This window comes from Camelus bactrianus, chromosome X (assembly GCF_048773025.1).
Source record: "Camelus bactrianus isolate YW-2024 breed Bactrian camel chromosome X, ASM4877302v1, whole genome shotgun sequence".
Taxonomy (NCBI): domain Eukaryota; kingdom Metazoa; phylum Chordata; class Mammalia; order Artiodactyla; family Camelidae; genus Camelus; species Camelus bactrianus.
In genome coordinates this window covers 46,309,643-46,335,929 of record NC_133575.1, presented here as the reverse complement: position 1 = coordinate 46,335,929, position 26,287 = coordinate 46,309,643, and the positions used below count along the sequence as shown (strand labels likewise).

At 38.3% G+C, this 26,287-nt stretch overlaps 1 protein-coding gene and 1 pseudogene across 4 annotated transcripts in view; one reads left to right on the top strand and one right to left on the bottom strand.

Moving 5' to 3' along the window:
• Positions 1-969: 969 nt before the first annotated feature.
• LOC123613897 (U6 spliceosomal RNA) lies at positions 970-1,066 on the bottom strand (annotated as a pseudogene).
• A 6,914-nt stretch (positions 1,067-7,980) lies between these two features.
• HEPH (hephaestin) overlaps positions 7,981-26,287 on the top strand; it is a 97,623-nt gene continuing 79,316 nt past the window's right edge. Inside the window, exons 1-8 of one of the 4 annotated variants that reach the window (XM_074359027.1) lie at positions 7,981-8,124; positions 16,091-16,296; positions 17,954-18,198; positions 19,191-19,403; positions 20,126-20,308; positions 21,427-21,681; positions 23,980-24,148; positions 25,326-25,462. In XM_074359027.1, the coding sequence (XP_074215128.1) occupies positions 16,121-16,296; positions 17,954-18,198; positions 19,191-19,403; positions 20,126-20,308; positions 21,427-21,681; positions 23,980-24,148; positions 25,326-25,462 (1,378 nt within the window). In that variant the 5' untranslated portion in view covers positions 7,981-8,124; positions 16,091-16,120. Of the gene's footprint in view, positions 8,125-9,461; positions 9,748-16,090; positions 16,297-17,953; positions 18,199-19,190; positions 19,404-20,125; positions 20,309-21,426; positions 21,682-23,979; positions 24,149-25,325; positions 25,463-26,287 lie in introns of those variants that run through there. The other 3 variants (XM_074359026.1, XM_074359025.1, XM_045509201.2) reach the window with 3 other exon arrangements.

Sequence of the window (26,287 nt, the reverse complement as noted above, 5' to 3'; positions counted from 1 at the left end):
ATTTTGCTGACCATGTTCTAAGGATGTCTTATTGATTCTTGTCCATCATTTATGCATTTATTCATCTAGCAAATGTTCATTGAGCACCAAGTCTATATCAAGTGTTATGCTAGGCTCTTAGGCTACAATGGGAAGCAAGAAAGATGTGATCCCTGAACTCACAGAGCTTCTGTTATAAACTGCAAAGACAGGCCATTAAACAAGTAATTTTAATAAACTATGGTTAAATATACATTTTGCATTGGGAGCACATGGCAGGACCACCTAACTGAGAAACACAGGAAGTCAGGGAAGATCACTTGGAGGAAAGGAATTCTAAACTGAGACTCAAAAGATGAGTGGGAGAAAGAATAGGGGGAAGAGTGTTTGAGCCATGTAGAACAACATATAAAGTCTGGAGGTAAGAGAAAGTACATAGTACTTCGGAAAACTGACAAACTGACAGAACTCTGGCATGTGTGGAGCATAGGGTATGAGGTGAGGAAGGGCAAACAGTGAGCTAGAAAGATTGGGAGGGTCTAGGTCACAAAGGGCTATATAGGCCATGTTATAGAGTTTGACCTTTATCCTAGAGAAAATGAGAAGTCGTTAATTTCCTGAATATAACAGTTATAAATTTCTCATACATAGAAATACAAAGAGAGAAACAAAGGTCAATTTATATTCACTTTCCAGATAACCTTTTTAAAAAATAAGTTGATGTATGGGTTTGAAAATTCAAACAGTTCAAAATAAAAGATGAAATTCACTCTCCTCCCCAACTAAGTCACTCTCCTTATAGGAAATCACTGTTAAAATATTTTTGTGATGATTTCCAGAAGAAAAATTCCTTATCTTCCCATTTGAGTATACACAGAGAAGTATGTGTGTGTATGTATGTATGAAACAAACACAAGATCCTCATTCTTCTGTACCTTACCTTTTACTTAATGATATATTTTGTAGATATTTCCATATGTGCATACACACACACACGAGGAAACTTTCACTAGTTTGAATGTCATACTTACCCAGGAGCCCTGCTAATCTCTGTATTACTCTAATTTCAATCAATAAGGCAAGCACTGCTGGAAGGGTTTAGGTAAGGGGAAAACATAATCACATTTGTGTTTTGTAAAAAAAAAAAAAAAACAGCTTTGGTTGTTATTTGAAGAGCTGATTGTGGGAGGCAGGAATGAAGGTAAAAAGAACAATGAAGAGGTTATTACAGTAATGCAATCAAGAGATGAGCATGGCTCAGATGAAAGTTATGGCAGTAGAGATGGAGAAAAGTATGTGGATTCAAAATATATTTAAAATATAAATGTGACAAGATTTGTTGTTAAAATGGGTGTGGAGAGTGAGAGAGAAGTCAGGAATCTTGGGTGCCATTCAGATTTCTGGCTTGAGAAATGGGAGTGGGAAGGAAAATGATACCATTCAGTCATCCATAAAATGTACTCTTAGGCCCACCCATTGAAAATGAATTCTTCCTTGTCTTAAAAGTTATAGTAATTTGTATGGAACCTCCTTCTCTCACTTACCATTTTCTTTCACACTAATTAAAGATTTTATTTCTGAATTGTTTTATCCTTCTTATATGCTGCCAGATCTCTAGTTGTTGGGAGTGCAGGTAAGCTGATGTGAGGAAAGTAGAGGAAATAAGGAAAAAGAGACTAACATTTACCAATATCTTACTATGTGACAGGTGCTGTACTAGGGCCCTTTTACAGACATTCTTACATTTTTTTCCCAGCCTGATTTTACAGATGACAAACTGAGGCTCAGAGAGCTCAAGTGTCTTTCCCAAGATCACATACTTTAGGGAGAGGGAGAGCCAAGATTACAGCCAGAACTGTGCCCAGAGCCCATATTCAAGAAATCACATGAGAATATAGAGGAAAGTTGGAAGGAGAATCTGATGTCACTTATAGAGATGTTCAAGGATGGCAGCCAGAAAAAAAAAAACAAAACATGTTAACTGAGACTGGAGGAGAAAGGGAGGTTCAACTAAGGCAACCAGGAAGGATCTGAGGCAAAGGCAGTGGACAAGTAGGTGTTGGGAGGACACTCATGGAGACTCCACATAAATGACGTACCAGGAGGCTAAATAAAATATATTTTTTCGATCTGGAAGCAAAGATTGAATACTTGAAAAGCAGGACTGTCGAGAGCTGTAGAGATCGGTCTGCAGTGCAAGTTAACTAGTGGGGGTGGGCAAGCTTAAAAGCCAGAGTATCATCTAACAAAGGAGGTGAAAGAATTATACACAGAAAACTATAAAACATTGATGAAGGAAATTAAAGAAGATTTTAAAAAATGGAAAGATATCCCATTGGAAGAATCAATATTGTATTTTTTAACATTTTTTATTGATTCATAATCATTTTACAATGTTGTGTCAAATTCCAGTGTTCAGCACAATTTTTCAGTCATACATGGACATATACACACTCATTGCCACATTTTTTTCTGTGAGTTATCATAACATTTTGTGTATATTTCCCTGTGCTATACAGTGTATTCTTGTTTATCTATTCTACAATTTTGAAATCCCAGTCTATCCCTTCCCACCCTCCACTCCCCTGGTAACCACAAGTCTGTATTCTCTGTCTGTGAGTCTATTTCTGTCCTGTATTTACACAATATTGTTAAAATGGTCACACTGCCCAAGGCAATCTACAGATTTAGTGCAATCACTATCAGATTACCCAGGACATATTTCACAAAACTAGAACAAATCAAAATAAAATATATATGGAACCATCAAAGACCTAGAATTGTCAAAGCATTACTGAAGAAAAAGAAAGAGGCTGGAGGAATATCTCTCCCAGACTTCAGACAATACTATAGAGCTACAGTCATCAAGACACCATCATAGTGGTTCAAAAACAGACATATAGACCAATGGAACAGAATAGAGAGCCCAGAACTGAACCCACAAACTTTTGGTCAACTCATCTTCGACAAAGGAGGCAAGAATATACAATGGAATAAAGACAGTCTCTTCAGCAGCAAATGGTGTTGGGAAAACTGGACAGCAGCATGCAAAGCAATGAAGCTAGAGCACTCCCTTACACCATACACAAAAACCAGCTCAAAATGGATCAAAGACTTAAACATAAGATAGGATACAATAAACCTCCTAGAAGAAAATATAAGCAAAACATTATCTCACATACATCTCACAAATGTTCTCCTAGAACACTCTACTCAAGCAATAGAAATAAAAGCAAGAATAAACCAATGGGACCTAATGAAACTTACAAGCTTCTGCACAGCAAAGGAAACCATAAGTAAAACAGAAAGACAACCTATGGAATGGGAGAAAATTAATACAAATGAAACCGACAAAGGCTTGATCTCCACAATATATAAGCAGCTCATAAGACTTAAGAAGAAAGAAACAAACAACCCAATCCAAAAATGGGCAAAAGACCTAAATAAGCAATTCTCCAAGGAACACACACAAATGATCAATAGGCACATGAAAAAATGCTCAATATCACTAATTATCAGAAAAATGCAAATCAAAACTACAATGAGGTGTCACTTCACACCAGACAGAATGGCCATCATTCAAAAGTCCACAAATGACAAATGCTGGAGAGGCTGTGGAGAAAGGGGAACCCTCCTACACTGCTGGTGGGAATTCAGTTTAGTGCAGCCACTGTGGAAAACAGTATGGAGATTCCTCAAAAGACTAGAAATAGACTTAACATGTGACCCAGGAGTCCCACTCTGGGCATATATCCAGAAGGAACCCTACTTCAGGATGACACCTGCACCCCAATGTTCATAGCAGCACTATTTACAATAGCCAAGACATGGAGACAGCCTAAATGTCCATCAACCGATGGCTGGATAAAGAAGTGGTGGTATATTCATACAATGGAATACTACTGAGCCATAAAAACTGACAACATAACGCCATTTTCAGCAACATGGATGCTGCTGGAGAATGTCATTCTAAGTGAAGTAAACCCGAAAGAGAAATAAAAATACCATATGAGATCGCTCATATGTGGAATCTAAAATAAAAACAAAAACAAAAAGAAAAACAAAAAAACAAAGCATAAATAAAAATCAGAAACAGACTCATAGACATAGAATACAAACTTGTGGTTGCCAAGAGGGTGGGGGTTGGGAAGGGATAGTCGGGATTTCAAAAGTGTAGAATAGATGAACAAGATTATACTGTGTAGCACAGGGAAATATACATAAGATCTTGTGGTAGCTCACAGAGAAAAAATGTGATAATGAATATATATATACATATGTTCATGTATAACTGAAAAATTGTGCTCTTCACTGGAATTTGACACAACATTGTAAAATGATTATAACTTAATAAAAATGTTAAAAAAAAAATCCAGAGTCCCTTAGCCTTAAGCAGTGGTTCTGAAAGTGCAGTTTCATGTGAGCAGCATCAGCATCCCTTGGGAACTAGTTAGAAATGCAAATTATCGGTCCTCATCCCAGATTTACTGAAGCAGAAACTCGATGTCTTAACAAAGCCTCCAAGGGATTCTGGTGCATCTTCAAGTGTGACACCTGCTGCCTTGGAAGGAGTAAAGAAAGCAGCAAGTAGAATTCAAGAACCAGAGCTCAAAAACCAGACAGTGTCCCCTGAGGGAACCCAGGAGAGTAACATGTCACAGCAGTGTAGGTCAAACCTTTCAAAGCATGATGGAGCCTGCTGATCAGAAGTGGTGGTGGCGAATGAAAAGAAGGAACAGTGGCTTCAGAGGTGCAGTCTCTAGGGGACAGCCCCCTCCTCCCTGAGCCCCTCCACTTTTCCACAGAGGCCTTCCTTTTAAGAACTGCTAAGGGAAAGCTCATCAGAGATTCCTGAGATAAAGCAGGTAGACTGGCTATGCCAGGGCACTGCCTGTGGCTTTTTGTTTTTTACCAGGTACCTGATACTGCCAGTAAATTTTGTTGTGGGAAAGAGTGAAAGAAAAGGAACATTTATTGGAGGTCCCTAAGGTGTTGAGCATTGTGCCAAGGGTTTATGCAAATGCCAGCTTATTTAATCCTCACAATATTTTAGTCATGGAAGTGTTATTGTTCTTATCTTACAGATACCCTAAAAGGTTAATGAATTGCCCAAGGTCACACAACTCAGAAGAAGCCAGTCAGGATACAAACCCCAGTCTTTTTGACTTCAAATTCCATACTTCTCACACTGGGTAGTGTTTTCCTAGCATAAAGTTCCCTGTGATCCTCAAATTTTAGTTTTCAGGGCCATGCTCTTGTTATTGTCCATACACAGATTACCCGGAAATGTTGACTGAGTAAATGAATAAATGAAGGGTTGGGTTAGTGACAGAATTTGAGACGTGATGGACCTTAAGCACATTCTGTTCCTCTTCTTCTCAAATATGCTTTTAGTGTCAATGAAGTTGCTCCAGGTTTAACCACACTGTCCGTGTGGGCAAACATACATATGAGTAGGCATCTGGGTATACGCAACCCTGCCCATTTCCTTTCTTCCTCTTAGGCCTACCAATAAAACCACTTTCACCTTACATAGATAGTGGATGTTTACTATAAGATTCTGTTTGGGGAAATAGTTCTGTCACCAAAAATAATTTTGAAAAACCACAAATCTAGACCCTTTTCCATTTTACAGGTGAAGGAGTCAGTCTCATGACTCAGAATAAGTTGTCCAAAATCACTGTACTTTCTTTAGTAGGGTAACTAAAACTAGGGTTCTTGAAACAGTCTTTCTTTTCACCATAAATTAATACAACTTGTTTTCTAAGAATGAGAAAAGCAGAATTTAGATGTATTTCTTTATTGAAAAAAATTTTTAACATTTTTTATTGATTTATAATCACTTTACAATGTGGTGTCAAATTCCAGTGAAGAGCACAATTTTTCAGTTATACATGAACATATATATATACACTGTCACATTTTTTCTCTGTGAGCTACCATAAGATCTTGTGTATATTTCCCTGTGCTATACAGTATAATCTTGTTCATCTATTCTACACTTTTGAAATCCCTACTATCCCTTCCCACCCTCCTCCCCCTTGGCAACCACAAGTTTGTATTCTATATCTATGAGTCTATTTCTGTTTTGTATTTATGCTTTGTTTTTTTTGTTTTAGTTTTAGGGTTTTTTTTTTTTTTTTAAGATTCACCTATGAGCAATCTCATATGGTATTTTTATTTCTCTTTCTGGCTTACTTCACTTAGAATGACATTCTCCAGCAGCATCCATGTTGCTGAAAATGGCATTATGTTGTCGGTTTTTATGGCTGAGTAGTATTCCATTGTATAAATATACCACCACTTCTTTATCCAGCCATCGGTTGATGGACATTTAGGCTGTCTCCATGTCTTGGCTATTGTAAATAGTGCTACTATGAACATTGGGGTGCAGGTGTCATCCTGAAGTAGGGTTCCTTCTGGATATATGCCCAGGAGTGGGATTCCTGGGTCGTATGGTAAGTCTATTCCTAGTCTTTTGAGGAATCTCCATACTGTTTTCCACAGTGGCTGCACTAAACTGAATTCCCACCAGCAGTGTAGGAGGGTTCCCCTTTCTCCACAGCCTCTCCAGCATTTGTCATTTGTGGATTTTTGAATGATGGCCATTCTGTCTGGTGTGAAGTGACACCTCATTGTAGTTTTGATTTGCATTTTTCTGATAATTAGTGATATTGAGCATTTTTTCATGTGCCTATTGATCATTTGTGTGTGTTCCTTGGAGAATTGCTTGTTTAGGTCTTTTGCCCATTTTTGGATTGGGTTGTTTGTTTCTTTCTTCTTAAGTCTTATGAGCTGCTTATATATTGTGGAGATCAAGCCTTTGTCGGTTTCATTTGTATTAATTTTCTCCCATTCCATAGGTTGTCTTTCTGTTTTACTTATGGTTTCCTTTGCTGTGCAGAAGCTTGTAAGTTTCATTAGGTCCCATTGGTTTATTCTTGCTTTTATTTCTATTGCTTGAGTAGACTGTTCTAGGAGAACATTTTTGAAAAGCTCATTTTTCTGCATTTACCATGTGCCAGTCAGTGTGCTAAACAGTTTATATGTAAATTTTTATTTCAGTCCCCATAACAGCCCTATGAAATAGATACTATTATAATCACCATTTTACAGAGGCAAAACTGTGGTTTAGAAAAATTAAATGACTTTTCCAACATCACAGAATCAGGAAGTGGCAGAATTGGGATTTCAATCCAGGATGTCTTATTCTAGTTTCCACACTCTTAATAATGTTGCCCTATTGCAAATGTCTATATTGCAGAAATTTTCAAACTATACCTCATGAACCAAATTTGGTCTATTGTTTGTTTTTGTAAATTAATTTTTATTGGTATATAGATGTACCCAATGTACAACAATGGCCTATTTTAGTAGTTATGAAAGAAAGAAACTATGTTCTGCCCATAAAATATTTATTAACTGACCCTTTGCTGAAATAGTTTATCAATCCTTGGTCTATAAGTATAAACTTAAACTTTTTTAGGTGACCCCTGAGGAAAAGCACCAGAAATATGCCTAGGGTTTCCATAAGTAAGCACTGTGTGCCCTCTCAGTGAATTGCTAAATGAATAATACAGTCTCAGAAATCTAGCTTAGCTGGCCTCCTACAGCCTTCACTGTGCTGACTCAAGTGTGTCTATACGATCTGTTTATTGTTGTCTTTCATGAGTCAGAACAGAGACCTTATCCCTTCCCCTCCCTGTCATAAATGTCTTTAAGCCTGTACTTGGATCCCAGCTAATGGGTTTGAACTCCACCTTCCCCCTCTAGCTTCCAGGTTCATGCACATGCCAAGTTTGGGAAGAGGCAGATAACCCCACCGGCTGTTGTGGCCTGATCTAGCTTCCTTTGATCACTGATCATTTCCAAAGGAACTGAAGAAATAGTAGTTCATTTCTTCTCCTTATTGTTGTTTGTACTTAGCTTAGCCTGGGGTGCAGGCTGTGGGAGCAGCTCCTAAGTATCTAGGCACCCTTAAGCAACTCCAGTGGTTTATGACCCAGACTTTGCCCCACCAGCTAAGTCTTTGAAAGTCTTCCTCCCTGGACCCTGCTCCAGACTCTTTAAACCCAGGAGAGAAAAATTTGCCGAGACTGCCTGGGGAACGGCATCTGCTCCTAGCCAAGATCTCCTCATCACAATGTAAGGATATCTGGTGGTAGAACAGCCATCATACCTGTCTCCTTCTTATACCTGGTTCTGGTGGGTAGACATAGTTTTTTCCAAAGAGGTATGGGGTTCTCACCTTTTTCTCCATGAATTACTCTACTCATTCTTTTCTTAAACATTTTATCTTTAAAACTAACTCTTTCTTCCCCCACTCGTAATATCTAGAATGTGTTTTCTTCATGGAATCAAAGATATGTAAATTTATAGAGCTGGGAGGGTCCATATGTAAAGTCCTCATTGTACAAATGGAAAGACTGAGGCCCAAAGAAGAGAAGGGCCTGACCCAAGATTGTATAGCTGATTATTTCAAGACCAAACCAGGACTGGAACCTAGGTCATTATGCTCAGACCAGTGATTTTCACTATCCTCTCTTTCCAGCAGGAACAAGTACAGCTTCTGGTTTTAAATAAATCAAACTCCAGTTACACCCTGAAATTTTAGGGCCCATTTTACCTTTTTTTAAGTTTAGGGTTTTTTTTTTTTTTAATTTAATATTTCCAATACTCCTGAGCCTTCTTAGATTTTAGGATGTTGACTTATGTTAATCCAGGCTATCTTCTAACTACATCTTGTCTACTTGATGGAAAATGTGATTAATACAGCCCTGGGGTTTCACTCTAGGAGCTGCTAAAAATGGCAGAGGCAGAGTTAATGTACATTTTAAAAAATCTAGTAGTAACTTGTGGACAGCCGGCACTCAATAGGGTTGAAGTCACTTCCCTCATTGCAAAAGGGCTCTGTGTTTCCCTCTGAAGTAGCACAATGTGGTAGTGTGGACTCTAAAGGTCTGGACAAATCCAATAAAACTCCCCCCTCTCTTACTTCCTAATTGTGTGATCTTCAACTGTTACCTTCCCTCTCAGAGCCTGTTTTCCTTCAGTTGTAGAATAAGGAGAATTAGAGTATCCATTTCACAGGATAATTGTGAAGCTTAAATGAGAGAATGCATGTAAAGTGGTTAACATAGAGCCTGACATGTAGAAAGCTCTTTGTTTTATTACCAGTTTTATTTTTTTCTACTACCAAGTAAACATGGCCTCAGAATAACAGGCAGTGTTGATAACTGTACTTCACAGAAAGAAAGGAAAAATTTGGTGGGGATGGGGGATCTTACCACATCTTGTAACCCTTACAGAGGGCTCTATTTCTTAAATAGGGCTATTGGAATCCTTCTATGAGCTCTGATTGGCCACACTGACAGTGCATTTCCTCCCCTTCTCAGCAAATACCAACTAGCAAGCTGAGATAACAGGAATGCAGCCCACCCTCTTGTAATTCCTCCTGGGATCCTAACCGGGATTTGGAAAACGCCCGGATATGGTCAAAGAACCATCCCGGGTTTTGTACCAAACCAGGCCCGGAACAGGACATTCCAGTAGTTTAGTTTCTGGAAAAGAGGGCACCCAGAAATGCCCCTGCCTCCATTCACCACTCCCCAGTAACACCAGCCAAATTGGAGCCCGGAATTTAATTTATGAGAAAGGCCCTGTAACCCAGGATACTGAATGAGCAGGCCTGGCAGACTCACGCTGGGGTCTGCAGTTCAGCATCACTAGGCCGCTGACATGAATATGGAAGGGTTTTCTCCAGCAAAGGTAAGATTTTTTCTCCTCTCTTTCCAAACCCTACTTTGTCTCCTTTTCTTTGTGAAAATCTTTATTCAGCTGCTTTTAGGGGAGTCCTGGCCCACTAGGAGAGAAAGCCAGTGGCTGAGAAGTTGGAGGAAGCATGCCTGGGTGAGCAAGGAAGTTAAAGTGGACAATAGGCTTTCTTTGTTCCTCTTGCCAAAATGGCCAGGAGCACACTGGCTCGACTGTTTCAGAGATGATCCTGGGGTTGTAGAGAGTAGTTAATTTTCCTGTTTAAATAGTGAGCTCATTTTCTGTCTCACAGGTTGTGGGATTGTGAGGTGACATATCTGAGGACTACATAAATGGGAAGATCAAGCACTTAAAAATAATCACTTAGTTTTATACTTTAACATCCAGATTGGCAATAAATAATAGCTGAACTAAGCTATCAGTTTAAAATCTGAATTATTTCTCACACTTAGTGCCGAAACAGAAGAAATATTTTAGAAAATATAAATTCAGATTCTGGCTTTATAAATAACTGCCTCTTGACTTTGAGCAAACCCCTTCATCTCTCTGGTCTCAGTTTTCTATACATAATATCAAGGGACTGAAAAAAGCTAGTTTCTAAAGGTCTTTATGGATGTATAAATCTGTAATACATTCTTTCTTTTTACTGAGCATCTGCTGAAGTCCTTTGCTAGGGGCTCATCTATCAATTACTTTGTTTGAGCTTCAAAACAATTGTGTGAAATAAATACCCTCTCAGTTTTAGATGAGAAAAGTGAGGCTCAAATAGGTGAAAGTGACTTGTTGAAGTCACATAGCTATGAAAGGCAAGAAACAGGATTTGAATCCAGGTCTTCTAATTTTAAATCAGTATATTTTCTATGATACCACAACTGGGGTGTGAGGAAATGAAGTATCCTCCTTAAAAAATGCAACTATATAGTGAAATCACTTGTCCCAGGAACAGTACGGTGATGATATATTGGACATGATTGCCAGGCTAGAGGATCAGGAGCCTTAGTACTAGCTCTCAGGTCTTCAGGTGAACCCCTTCTTCTGTGGGCCTCAGTTTACCCAACTCTGACATGCAAGGATACAATGATAATGATTAAATAATAATATAAATTGTGCTTGTACTATCTGGAAACTTTTGAGGCTTACAACATTTTCCCTCCAAGTTAAGAAATTCCCATACCCACAGAAGGTGAGAAAATCCCCATCTGGGACCTATTTTGAGTCACAAGGTGAAGAAAAAGCCACAAAGCTTTAAGGAACTAGAAGGCCAAAAGATCAGTCTTGATGGAGGGTTCTATTAGGAAGGCTACTGAGATTACATACAAAACCTCAAGTATTAATCAGCATTCTTGTGTCCAGTTGAGTGATCCTTTGTCTAGGATGAACCTATAGAAGCCAGTCTATTCCAACTCAGAGAGAAAATAAAATTGTCACACCAAAGGAACAAGTTGCAAATTCTAGGGGAAAAAGTGACACAAACTGTCATGGATGATGGGGACCGGGCCCAGGTGACATTGGGATAATAGGAAAGTAAGGTTTGACTGGTCTCAGTGTATATAAAATAAACTATGTCTAATTTGAAGAATCCTAGAAATCTCTCTCTGTCTCTCTCTTTCCTCCTTTGAGCACCTCTTCCTTCTCTCCTTCTTTTTTTACTCTCCTCCATGATTCTTGCTCATCTTACTTATTTTATTTATTTCACTTATTTCATTTCTCCTTTTATCTTTCCCTTTTATTTTTCCTCTTTATTCTGGCCTTTCTATAAGACTTCCTCCTGTGGGCTCAGCTGAGAGGAAATAGCCTTGCTTAAGTGAAAAGTTTGCACAGAGTTTTCAAATCCTTCATCTCATATAATCTTTATAGCAAACTAATGAGGAACCCAAAGCAGAGATTATCTCCATTTAAGAGATGAGGAAACTGAGGCTCAGGAAACTAGGTGACTTGCTCCATGTCATACAACTAATAAATGGTGAATCAAGAACTAGAAACTATTCTTTCTAGAGTCTAAATTTTTCAATCTTACCATGAAATATCCAAGTAATTCTAAAGGAATGTTATCATTTTCTTCTGTTTTTATAATATATGGTAAAACTAAATTAAAAGCCACAACCACAACAACAATAACAACAACAAATGCAGCTTTGGAAATAAAAAAGGAAGTTAGTGATTAGAAAGAATGAAAACTTATGTTTACCAGATACCTACTAAGTCCTTGATGTTATTTCATTCAAAGACAACTGAAAACAGCACTCAAACCTCAGTTTATCTGACTCAAAAGTTTTGGTTCTTTCCATTATATAATGTTGCTTCCAAAGAATCTAATCTCAGCCATTTACATGTGCCTGTATGCTTGGTATTTGTTACTGTATAAAAGAACTCATGAGTGTGTATGCATTGCAGCTATCCCTAAAATGTTACACTTTTGTGTTCCTGGCAATTTTCATTTCTAAACATATTTCCTTGTCTATAATAATCATAGTCACGAATATTTTTTGATCTCTTACTTGTGCACTTGAGTACTTATTTGTGTTCTATGCACTTACAGATCTTAATTCATTTAATTTTCACAACTACTCTGAGATGTAGCAAATAGTATTAATTCCATTTCAAAGATGAAAACACTATAGTTAGAGAAGTGAAGTACTTTATCAAGTAACACAGCTAAGAAAAGTGGAGCCAAGATTCGTTTAGGTAATCTGATTCCAAAGCTGTTACCTGGATGCAAAATAGGGAAGAAAATCCTTATCTCATAAGAGTTTGAGAATAAAATAAGATAGCAGATGTGAAAAACATACTGTAGATTGGAAAGTGTTAGGCAAAATCTAAGTTGTATTTTTCCTCAGGTTTTATTGTCTAGTCCTTTTGTTCATTAATCACCACCTTTGAATACTTGTTCACTGTATGCTGAACTTCTGTATCAGTCTTTTCTGGGAATATTTCCAAGTTAACCACGTGCTTCTCCAGTTGTGGTGCTCTTACCTGGGACAAGTTTATCTCTAGTTAAGTTTAAGGCACAACAGCAAGTTTAAAGGAGGTTTGCATGTTGCGTTCAGACGTTCATTGAATCAAAGACACTTTTTCCCTGCTGAGGACATGGCTGTTTGTGTGAAAATATATGGTACTATATGTTGGTACATGTGACTGCACCTGTGTTTCATCAGTGAATGTGAGAGCTAGAAGGACTCTTTGAGAGCTCTTTATATAAAACATTTTGTAGTTCTGTGTTTTTGCATTTCATAATATTCTCAAACATCCATGACCCCAAAAGAGTAAGCACTATTTGTCCAGCTCTATTATTTTGTAGATGAGAAAACTGAGGCTCACTAAGGTGCAGTAACTTGCTTAAGGTCACTCTTTGGACCAGTGATGAACTTGAACTAGAGTTACCTGGTGGGAAAAATGTATGTCTATGTTGCTTTATGTCACTTTAACAGTAGCTGTTAATGTTACACTTACAAGGCTCCCATCACCACATTTGCCAATAAATATACAGACTTCTAAGATGTGACATCCACCCTCAGGGAGTTTATAGTCCAATCTGGTAAATAAAGACAGTTCATGAGGCAGCTTATGAGACAGAAAGATAATAATACAAAGTCTGACAATGCAATTGGATGATATAGAGAGTAAGTAGTCCTTCAGAGGACAGTAAAATGGAGAGGCTAGAGAGAACTTTCTGGAGCAATGAGGATTTAAGTTAGTCCTTAGAGTAGAAATACAGAACATATGATGTGTGGGAGACAGTGATGAATCAATTAACAAATGGTAGCCAAGAAGGAGAAGGAAGAAGGAAATGAGCAGTTACTGTTTGTTACATTCTAAGTATTAATTGTACTGGGGCTCTTTCATGCAAGTTTTCTAACTTACTCCTCCAAGGCTTATATTATTATACATATTTTATAGATAAGAAAACAGATTCAGAGTGGTTAAGTATTACTCAAAGCTACACAGCTGGTCAGTGAGAAAGCCAAGCTTTAGAAAGAAGAATCCAAGAACAAGACTTTTCAGCTATCAAGCAAGGGCTTTCTGCCAAATGTCATATAAAGACTAAGGATTAATATTTGGGCTACTACTGTGTGTGGAGGAATGTGAGAAGTTTTGTTTATCAATCAAGGTAAATATCTGGGAATTTCCTATCCATATGTGAGTCTGTGCATATATTTGGTTTTCTATTTTTGATTAATAGTCTCTATATTATGTGCTTAGGTTGAGAATTTAGTGAAATAATTCATATAAAAAGCTGAGCATTGTATTTAGCATGTAGTAATCTCTTGATGAATGATACCTACCATCATTATTATCATCATTATGAATGATATTGATTAGATGTATCTCTGCCTATTTGAGTATATGTGTCTGTTTCTAGAAGTGATCATAAGTACATGTGATTGCATGTTTCAGAGTGTATGGAGTTTTCCCACATGTGACTACAGCTATAGGCATATGCAAACATACCTTGGAGATATTTCAGATTTGGTTCCAGATCACTGCAATAAAGTGAATATCACAATAAAATGAGTCACACAAATTATTTTTTTGGTTTCCCAGTGCATATAAAAGTTCTGTTTACACTATACTGTAGTCTATGAAGTGTGCAATAGCATTAGGTCTAGAAAAAAAACAATGTACATACTTGAATTTAAAATGCTTTATTGCTAAAAAATGCTAAACATCATCTGGCAATGCAGAGTTGCCACAAATCTTCAATTTGTAAAAGCGCAATATGTGCAAAGTGCAAAAAAGTGAAGTGCAATAAAACAAGATATGTCTGTATATGTTCTCTGTGTATATGCATGTAAGTGCACAAGTATATTTTGTAGAAGGTAGTATATCATGGTGATTAAGAACATGTATACTTGAAACTAATATAATATTATGTCACCTATACTTCAATTAAAAAAAAAACCAGATACTGGACCTATACTTCCTTGAGCTTACAACCCAATGCTACTGATTGTTAACTAGGTGAGCTTGGACAGATTATCTTATACCTCTGTTCTGCAGTTTCTCCTTCTATAATATGAAGATAATGCTGGCATTTGCTTCATAGTGTTGTTGTGTGGATTAAATGATTTAATCTATGTAAAACACTTAGAACAATGCCTGACATGCCACGATCACACAATAAATATTGCTGTGATGACAGTAATGATGATGATGATGATGAAAGTGACTAAGACTCTATGTGACAGTGTGGTTCTATGTCTGGATGCAAGTTTGTGCACCTCTGCTTTTAGATAAGACTTCATGTGTCTAAGTGTATGTAAATGTATATCTATGTCTGTTTGTGTTACATTATTTGTGTTTCTGGGATTGACTGTGGCTGTGTCTGGTATGACTGAGTACTTCATATCAGCCCTAAGAAGCCTAACTGCCTGACTGATGTAGTGGAGTGAGAGGCTAGAGGTTTAATTCTAACTCTGACTCAGGATTGGACACATGAAATGAATTTGTGCTTGGCAGAGAACCAGCAGAGAACATTTCTTCTGAGAATGTGATAAGTTCACAGCTCAATGTATTTTCACAGACTAAACACACTCATGTAACCAGTAAATGAATCATGAAACAGAATATTACCTAGAACCCTTTCTCCCCTTCCCTTAGCAGTCACTGATCCTTACCCCAAGGGCAAAGATTATCCTGGCTTCTAACAGCATAGATTATTTTGCCTGATTTTGTACTTTACATAAATGAAGTTATACAGTGTGTACTCTTTTTTGTCTGGTTTCTTTCTGCAGCATTATGTTTGTGAGAGACATCTATATTTTCACATATAGTTGTAGTTTGTTTATTATCATTGCTATATAAAATTCCACTGCATGAATAAAATGCAATTTACTCATTCATTACAGTGTTCATGGACATGTTGGCTGTTTCCAGTGTGAGTCTATGAACATTCTAGTAAATGTCTTTTGGTGAATTCTCATTTGCCTTTAAATGCAGTTAATAGAGGATGGAAAGAGGCAATGATGAAAGCAGAGAGAGACACAGGCAGAATCAGTGACTTGATTCAGATACCAAGTGAATCAATGACTCAGTCAGGCTTCTGATGCCTGTCTCCTGATTTTTGGAACAGAGTATATTCTTCTTTATACACTGCTGAAGTGGATCCTGATTTCTCTTCTGAAGGAACTAATACATAATTGTCAGTACAAGTGAACTTTTAACTTTGCCCTCTAAAGTCCAATGTTTAGAGATCCTTGAACACTTGTTGAAAAGAATCAGGAAAGGTGTATATTCTGGGCTCATTGGGTTTTGTTTTCTCAGTCACTCTGTCTGGCTCTTGCCTCTTTCATTTTCCAGATACATGCAAAGCACTTTTGTTCTCTTTCTTCTATACCAGCAGCTATTCATTTGCCTGTTCCCCAGAGTAATGTGGGCCATGGAATCAAGCCGTCTCCTCTGGGCTCTGCTATTCATGCAACCCTTGTGGCTCCAACTGACTGATGGGGCCACTAGAGTCTACTATCTGGGCATCCAGGATGTGCAGTGGAACTATGCTCCAAAGGGAAGAAATGTCATCACGAACCAGCCTCTGGACAGTGACACGTAGGTTTAATCTCTTGTGGAATTAGAGCTGGAGTTGTAGAGGGACACCCTTGAGGTCAATAGGTAGCTCTTGAGGACCTTTTCCCAGGGTGTGGTTACAAACTGCTCCTGATCTCTGTGTTGTACCTCCAATGACACATTTCCTGAGACGAGAAATAGTTGATTCAGGAGGAGTCTGATTTTCCATACTGAAATGCCTCAACACTTTTAGGGTTCAAAAGGTCATTACGTATTGCCTTGATTCTAAGGTGATATCCACAATGCTGTTTTAGTAATAGCTGTTTAGCCTTTAAACAAGAAACTTGAAATATATACAGGGTTTGTAAGATGTGTGTATTGTAGGTATGTTGCCATGTTCAGTGGAACTATACTGACTTGAGATATGTGAAGTTGTAAAAATATAATATCAACCTTAGAATCAGGGAAAGAATAGTAGTAGCTATCACTTATGTAACACTTTGTGACAGGCACCATACTAGAAGTTTACATACTTTGTCTAACCTGATTCTTACAAAAACTCTAAAAGGAGAGTATGAATATTATTGTAGGTGAGAAAATTGAGGCTCAGAGAGATCAAGTGACTTGCCCAAGTTCCACAGCTAGTACACGGGAGAGCTAGGATTCAAACCTGGGTAATGTGGATGCAAAGCTCATACTCTTCTCACCATTCTGCCTCTCAAAGATCCCACAGGATTAACTTTTCTTAATCTTAGAGCTTTGCAGGTGTTCCACAAATATCTATTGAGAAAAAAATCAAAAGAATATATTTTAAAAATCTTTTGTGATCATGAATTGCTTTGTTTCTTAAAAATCTCAGAGTTTTCCAAAGTTGATTGTAACATCTCAGATCTCTCTAGGAAGAATTAGAGTAGGAAAATCAGCTGTCTTTTTTGACAAACTATCTTTCGACTTATCTAGTTTTGGAGGCACAGAGTCTTTATATTAAAAATGTCTTTAACAGATAACTTTGTTATACCCTATCCCCAATACTTTGAATCAACAGTTAACATTTGTTAAGTATTTACTGTTTTCCAGATGCTTTTCTAAATTCTTAGATATTTTGATTACTTAAGTCACCAGTAACAACTGTCTGAAATTGGTACTGTGATTATCTCCATTTTACAGATGGGGAAACTATGTACAGAGAAATTAAGTAACTTGCTCAAAGTCCCACAGATTTGGAAATGGCAACAATGGCATTTAATTGAAACTTCCTGGCTCCACATTTGTGATCTTACCACTATGCTGTAAGACTTCCCGTATATAGCAGGACAACACTAAGTCAAGGCACATGGATAGGGAGTTGATCACTTAAAGAGTCAGTCCATAGTTATTGCCTCCCCATTACCATATATTAGGCTGTACTGCATGAAATTGCCATTTTGTAGGTTAAAAGTGCTGAAATACAAATACATGCATATGCTTTAACTTAATACTTCTCACAATTAGATTCTAACCTAAAGCTTTCATCTTTTGACTAGTACAACCCCACTTCCTCTTGTTTTGCCCTAAACAAAGATAGGGCAAAAAACATTGATACTGGCCTCATTGGACACCTGTAAAAGAGGTATAGGCCCTAAGTGTGAGCTCTGACTCTTTAGTCAGCCTCCTCTGGAAAAAAAAGACAAAATTGTGACTCTCCTTCCTTCCTTCCCAGAGTAGCTTCCAGCTTCCTAAAGTCTGACAAGAACCGAATAGGAAGCAGCTACAAGAAGACCATCTACAAGGAGTATATGGATAGCTCATACATGGATGAAATGTTTCAGCCGGCGTGGTTGGGCTTCCTGGGGCCAGTGTTGCAGGCTGAAGTGGGAGATGTCATCCTTATTCACCTGAAAAATTTTGCCACTCGTCCCTACACCATACACCCCCATGGTGTTTTCTATGAGAAGGACTCAGAAGGTAAATCAGTTTGCCCTTTCCTTTTCCTGCCCACAACAAATATCCTTTTTCCATTACTGCCATCTGAGAGAGAAGAGCTGGGAACAAAGATAGTCTTTTCTTCCTTATTGATCTGAGGTGTCATGGACTCTCCTCAGTGAAAACATGGCTGGATACTGTTATCAATTCTGCTATTCATACTCTGTTTGACTTTGCACAAGCCACTGCCCCTCTCTGGACCTCAGATTCTTCATTAAGAATGTAGAGATTCAATTCACCTTTTATCACAAATAATTACTTGAATAACATTCCCCTAAAATAGTTGTGCTTTGAAAAGAGATGAGTTTGTTCTGAAAGTAAGGGAGCATTATTCTAATGCCACAGTCTTCCAAAAGATCCATTTTTTTTTTTCTTAAGAGGGAGTTTGTGTTACTCATCTGTATCTCCCACTATCCCAGGCCCAATGGCCTATAATACTGACACAACAATGAGTAAGTGGAATAGAGAGGGAAGTCAGAATGCTCTAACTTGGCTGCTAACTCACTGTATGACCTTGGGTAAGTTATTTTTCCTCTTCCATAAAATGGGAAGTAGACCAACTTATCATTAAGTTGCCTTTAGACTGAAATTCTGTGATTGTCTGCTGTTTGTTTTCCAAAGTGATGTTTGAAGGAAGGAAATTCTGTGTTCTCTCTTGCCTCCATGTCATTGGCTTTGCACCAGGGCACTACTAGATTAGGCTGTGCAGCACTTTTCATGGCCATAGTTCCTTCCCCAAGGGCTGTCACCTCTCCACCCACTGTTGATGTGAGATCTAGGGTTCTTTGACTACCTGAATTACCTGAATCTGTGCCCTCCTCAGGTTGTGAGCAACACTATGCTGGACTTTAGAAGTCTACCCTCCATAAGACTAGAACTAGATGTCCCATATGTCAACCTTCTCTAGGTTTCTATATCTGCCAGGCTCCCTTTGACTCACTCTGGGACTGGGCATGTGCAATTTTATTTTCTAGGCTCCTTGTACCCAGATGGTTCCTCTGGTTGGCTGAAAACTGATGACTCTGTTCCCCCGGGAGGCAGTCACATCTACAACTGGACCATTCCAGAAGGTCATGCACCCACTGAAGCTGACCCAGCATGCCTCACCTGGATCTACCATTCTCATGTAGATGCTCCACGAGACATTGCTACTGGCCTCATTGGACCCCTTATAACCTGTAAAAGAGGTATAGACCCTAAGTGTGAGCTCTGAGATGCAGTTTGAAGTTTCTAGGGGAAGCAGTGATATAGTTGAGTTACCTACATATTGAGCAGAAGCCTGAGGCATATTAATTTAGCACCCAGGTTTATTAGCAGGAATAAATCCTGCCAAACACCATTTTAACTATCTTTTTTCTATTTCATCACATATTTGTTTCTAAAAATAAACAAAAACCAAAAATGTTACCAAAAAACACGTTGCTACTTTCTTTTTTCTTTTCTTATTTCATTTGAAAAACTTGATTAGTAATGATGGAAGTCAAGTCACATAAAAGTAAAGCACGTGTTAACAGTTTATGTGGATAGGATTGAAAGCCATCAGGATTTGGAGAGAATTGTGAATTTGGTTGGAAATAAGGTATGTTTAAGGTATAATCAGACCTGAAGAACTGGGTATTTTGATTAAGTATGGTCAGATTAGATCCCTGGGTTGAAGACATAGCCAGGCATAGTGGAAGGAACTTATTCTAGATCCTATACACCCTGCCTTCAAGCCCAAGGTTCAACTGAATTGGTGGTTTTATCTGGGGAGTTTTGAAATAGAAATTAGCAGCAGAAGGCTCTATCTAACTTTTCTGACAGACCCTTAAGGCCCCTATCTTTCTATTCTTTTCTTATGAGTATCCCTTGCAGCTTACTGTTGCTAAAGAAAGAAAGTTCTTAAGGGTATATTTCTTACTTGCCCTAGGAACCCTGGATGGGAACTCCCCTCCTCGGCGGCAAGACGTGGACAAAGATTTCTTCCTGCTCTTTAGTGTGGTAGATGAGAACCTTAGCTGGCATATTGATGAGAACATTGCCACCTACTGCTCAGACCCTGCCTCAGTAGACAAAGAAGATGAAGCCTTTCAGGAGAGCAATAAGATGCATGGTGAGGTGGAAAGAGGTGGCCATACCATGATGGTGAACACTGATGGAGGGTCTCCACTGGGCCTAGTGTTTAGTGGGTGCTTTCACACATCTGGTCCTTTTTAATCCTCACAAGGACCAGGAGTAGTAGGCAGCTTTTCCCTGTTTTACTCAGGAGGAAACTGAACCTCCAGTATTACACAGAAAATAAATAGCACAGCTAAAATTCCAACCCTGATTTATCTGACTGCATAGACAGTGCTCTTGCCACCAGATACCCTGCCTCATAAAGTGGAATGGCTCAGGCTGTTGACACCAAAGTCATGCACCATGTGCTCCGTCACCTTGGTGGGGGTTGCCTGCCAATATAATTAGTTAATCATTCATTGTTCTAAAAAGATGCAATCTGGAGAAAATTACCCACTTTGTGGAGGAAAAAAATGGTTTCCCATAAGGGAATTTATCATCTTAATTAAATTTAAAACAAACTAAAGGCACAAAAGCCCTGAGGCATAGACAGAGTACTGATTTTAGAAATGGAAACAAGTTGATTTGGCTTTTGTTAATTATAGGAGTGATTTACCTGTCCTTGGTGACAGAGGTAGGCTCAAAATCAGAGTCCCAAGGGGAGGTGAAAACTCAGAGGGAAGAGGCAGAGGATTGCTTTGACAGCTCAAATTTCTCTTGGGTTTTATACCAATTGCTTGTAATAACCATGATAATTAGTCAGCTAACTTGACAACAGTCCTGTGGAAATTTCAGAAGGAAATTGACCTAGAAGGAAAGAACAGTTTGTGAAATAAACTCCATTTCTTAGAAAGCGTCCTCAGGTTGTGGGGTTGAAATCTTGGCTTAACCACTTAATAACTCTGTGGCCTCGGGAGAGAAGTAACTTTGCCTTTCTGAGCCTGATTTTCTTTTTTCTTTTTTCTTTTTTTTTTTTTTTACATAAGACCAACAATACCTGCCTATTTCTGAAAGCTGTTTGTGAGATTTAAATGAGATAATGCATATGGTCATCCAGTATGCTCTTTAAAACCTCATCTAAATGTTATCTATTATCATTATCAAATGATAAGGCTTCTCTCATTGGGTTGTCCTTTCCTAACTCTGATATTTTCTTTGGGTGTTCTTTTTCAGCAATCAATGGCTTTGTCTTTGGAAACTTACCAGAGCTAAGCATGTGTGCACAGAAGCGTGTGGCCTTGCACTTATTTGGCATGGGCAATGAGGTAGATGTCCACACAGCTTTCTTCCATGGACAGATGCTGACCATTCGAGGTCACCGAACTGATGTGGCTCACATCTTTCCAGCCACCTTTGTGACTACTGAAATGGTGCCTCAGGAACCTGGCACCTGGTTAATTAGCTGTCAAGTGAATAGTCACTTGCAAGGTGAGATCTAGCATCTGTGATCCTTCAAGTATAAGAGTAATGGTTATCAGGAGCCTGGGGCCATAAAATTGGTCTTTCAGGTGAGACAGTTGGGTATAAATTATAAAACACTAGTCTAGAATTCTGGGGAAAAAGATTCTTTCCTGGCTTAGCTATTAAATTACAGGGTGACCTGGGCACACCTCTCTGGGTTTCATCTTCCCCTTCTCTAATGTAAGATAGTGTAGGAATGGATGAGTGGAATTTTAAGGTGCCTTTTTTTTTTTTTTTTTTTTGCTCAGAATTCCAAGGAATTAAGACCTGATAATATTTGTTGCTGATTGAACAGAGAGACAGGGAGTGAAGGAGAAATTAGTTAAAAAAGAGTAAGGATTCTGCAAGAGATCACGGAATATTGTGGGCAAGTAATGACACAAGTAGGAACCCAACAGCAATAGGTGTAGAAGGTTTGGTTTTCAGAAGGAGAATGATTGAAGTGATGGCACAGTACACTGAGGAGCATCAGAGGTAAGGAAGAGCATATGAGGCAATGGAAAGAGTATTAGGTAGATGAAGGTTTAGAAGGTTTAAGTTGTCTCAGCTCTGAAAGAATCACTGCAAGACTTTGGAAATTTTCCTTTGCATTTCTGGGCTTCATTTGCCATGTATATAAAATTGGGGACTTTGTCTAAATAGTTTCTAAGATCCTCTTCAGCTCTCACTTTCTAGAATTATTTGATGTATAGTAAATTAGGTGAGTGTCAGGAAAGTGATATTTGAGTATATGAAAGTGGATTTGAATAGGTGAGGAGTTATAGACTGGTGGGATAATGAGACTGGAATGGTAGGTTTGACCAAATAAAGGTCAGTTATTCATGTTCTGTCATCCAGGGTCTGCCCTCAGTCCCAAAGGTAACTGGGTACGGGAATATGAATATAGTTGGAGGTTAGAGATGCTGTGTGATAGTAGAGCAAGGATGAGCCTTAAAACCAGGCATGCCTGGATTCAAAACCTGGTTCCACCAGTTAGTTAACTTTGGTAAGTCATATCACTTTTCTGAGTCTATGTTTCCTCATCTGAGGTTTAAATAATGATTCCTACCTTATAAAGTTGTAATGAGGTTTCAGAGACATAATGGAATTTTGAATCTTAGAGACTAGGAAAATGATGGGACCAAGATAGTGGATACAAAGAGAAGAAAATGGGTACTCAAATTTACATTTAGTAGATAGGTACTTAAATCCTTATTGCTGACTAGCTGTGCAATCTTAGGCAAGTTATTTAACCTCTCTGAACCTTAGTTTCCTTCATTGGTAAAAGCAGACATTAAAAGTCTGTTTCACAGGCTAGTTATGAGGATTGAAGAAGATAACATGCATAAGTCACCTGACACAGGGCCTGGCATATAATACACATTCAATAAAAGCAAATGTCCTTACTTCCTCCTTCTTAATACCTCAGATTTCTAATTTCAGATTTCAAATCTTCTTGAGATATTGTGAGACTCAAATGATATAATGTACCTGAATGACCTCTATAGATATCTAAGCAAATATAAGGCGGTATCTTCCATTACCACTATGCCTCAATATAACATCTTCCACATTTGGAAACACTACTTAGAATCTACATTTTCCTGACATTTGCAAGTGTGGAAATTTATCTGCATGTGTACAAGGTGTTCTATTATTTTGGGAGCTTCTCAATTTACAATTAACTTACTCCTCTTTTTTAAATTTGATGCTCCAACCAGCCTAGAGTGGTAGATTTCCCTCTTTTCACCATTTACAAATCAGGGGTTAAAGCTCAGATTTAGCAAGTGACTTACGTAAGGTCCTACAGGTAGTGATAAGACTTGGACTTAAACTCTGGTTATGTAATATATATACAAATATTATATATATCGATCTATATTATTTATATATTTAATGATATAATTATATAATTTATATCTAATTTACATAATTATAAATTATATATTTTAAATATATAATATATATTTAAAGTGGTATATAAAATATATATATTTGTATATAATAATGTAAATATATAAAGTGTAAGCATTTTGTGGAGGAAAGAGTGAGGAAATATAAATGAGTCAGTGGTGGTGAGCAGGTAGAGATACTTAAATTCCCACTTGGGCTCCCTCTCTCCCAGACAGATTCTTAAGGAATGAGAAAAACTGGCCCATTTAGGGGAAGGGGTAAAGAGCTTTTAGAAGACAGGAGGGGGAAACATTAAGAGAAAGAGAGAGGTGAGCCATCTGGAGGAAATACATATCGAGTGGAATGGAGCCAGCCATGATGTTCTACTTCCAGATGGCATGCAAGCACTCTACAAGGTCAAGTCTTGCTCCACGGCACCTCCCATGAACCTCCTCACAGGAAAAGTCCGGCAGTACTTCATTGAGGCCCATGAGATTCAATGGGACTATGGCCCAATGGGTCATGATGGGAGTACTGGGAAGAATTTGAGGGAGCCAGGCAGGTAAGAGACATTGGGCTCTCTCTCCCTACCCCTGGGCCCAGCCACAAACACCTATTACTCCCCTTCAGAAATCTCTCATTTCACATGAGGGGTCACAATCATTGTCTGTCTGGAGCTACATGACATAACTGTTAGATAAATTCTTGTGGCCCCCAGAAGAGTTGCTCTTGGGGAGCAAGCAATAAAGCTTTTCATACGGTTATGTCATATCCCCAGCAAAAGGTCCAAGCAGAAAACAAGGCACAGGTGGGACCAGAACAGTTGAAATGGAAATTCTCAAACTCTTCTTTAATTTACCTATTATTTACCTCTTTGCTCCTTCCTTTCTTTACAGTAGTATGAAGGAGACATTTAAGCTGAAGTATAAAATGCACTTGGAGAAGTATAGGAAGAGGGGAGGCAACGTGCCTTGTGGCCATTCCATGACCATCCTTTTGGAGGAATTTCTCCAAATTCTTATGCATCATCCATGATTCATATGTGGGCAAGGTAGAGCAGAAGGTTAGTGCCCTAATCAGTTGCTAGGCCTTATGTTAAGCTGACTCACTGGGCTATCAGTGATTCCAGGTCTTTCCAAAAGAGGCATTTGATAGATGGCTAAGAGAGTTTATAGGGGAAAATTCTTGGATATCCATCATGTTCATTCTTCCAGTAGGAAATACTATAACGGATCTGCAGAAAACATAGGAAAGTAGGCACTTGGGTCTCAGCATGACTTTTAGAATCTGCAACTGGTCTTGCTAAGTTAGTGGGCTTTCATTTTTGAATGAAGGATATTAGTGATTAAGGGGAGAAAGAATCTTGAGTACCTGAGGATGACTGAGAACAGATGTAAGACTACTTAACTCTGGAGAATAGAACTTGTCCCAGTGTCTGGAACTTGCAAGCAAGATTCCAACCTAACATAAAGATCTCCAACAATTAAACATATCCAACAGTAAGAGGAATTGTATTCTCTGAGAATTAGTCCCCTGACTTTTGGAAGGTTCAAACAGAAGCTGTATATCACTGATTAGTGGTGTCACCAGAGGAGATACCTTCTCTAGGTGGAAGTTAACCTATATGATCTCTGAGATCCTTCATAACCACAAAAACCTACAACGATGAGAACAAGGGTGAGATGGGAGTCTATTTATACGTGGATAAATCATGTGAAGTTTGCCTTCTTATATGCCAGTGGCTCACATAGATTCTTCGAGAAGAGCTCCAACCGAATTGGAGGTACTTACTGGAAAGTTCGATATGAGGCCTTCCAAGATGAGACATTCCAGGAAAGAGTGCAAGTGGAGGAAGAGAAGCATCTTGGAATACTGGGTGAGGAATCCTTAACTTGTGAATTTAATAGAATACAGCCAGAAAACTGGGGGGGGGCTTTAGAAACTGGAGCCTGTGAGCAGCTCAGAGGCACACTCGAGACCAGCATTTCCCTAAATGAGTCCCAAGAGATGAGTATTTTGTGAAAAGGGTTTTGGGTCTGAATATATATGAAAAACACTAAGTTAAAAATACTGTTATTTGATGCAGGACTTCTCAGAGGTTTGGATTTTTTTTGTTCATCTTGAATCTCCAAAATGGTAATAGAGTATATAACATTTCTTATATTTATTTTACTTATGAAACCTTTTTTTCCCATTGAACACATTTTTTTAACAGTTTTATTGAGTTATAGTCATTTTACAATGTTGTGTCAAATTCCTCTGTAGAGCATAATTTTAAAGTTATACATGAACATACATATACTCACGGTTGCGTTCTTTTTCACTGTGAGCTACCACAAGATCTTGTATACATTTCCCTGTGCTACACAGTATAATGTTTAACTATTCTACATATGCCTGTCAGTGTCTACAAATTTTCAAATCCCAGTCAGTCCCTACACACCCCCCACCCCCTTGGCAACCACAAGGTTGTATTCTATGTCTATGAGTCTGTTTCTGTTTTGTATTTATGTTCTTTTTTTTATTATTATTCCACATATGAGAGATCACATGTATTATTTTTCTTTCTCTTTCTTGCTTACTTCATTTAGAATGACACTCTCCAGGGACATTCATGCTGCTGCAAATGGTGTTATGTTGTCATTTTTTTGTCTGTGTGTGGCTGAAAAGTATTCCATTGTATAAATATACCACATCTTCT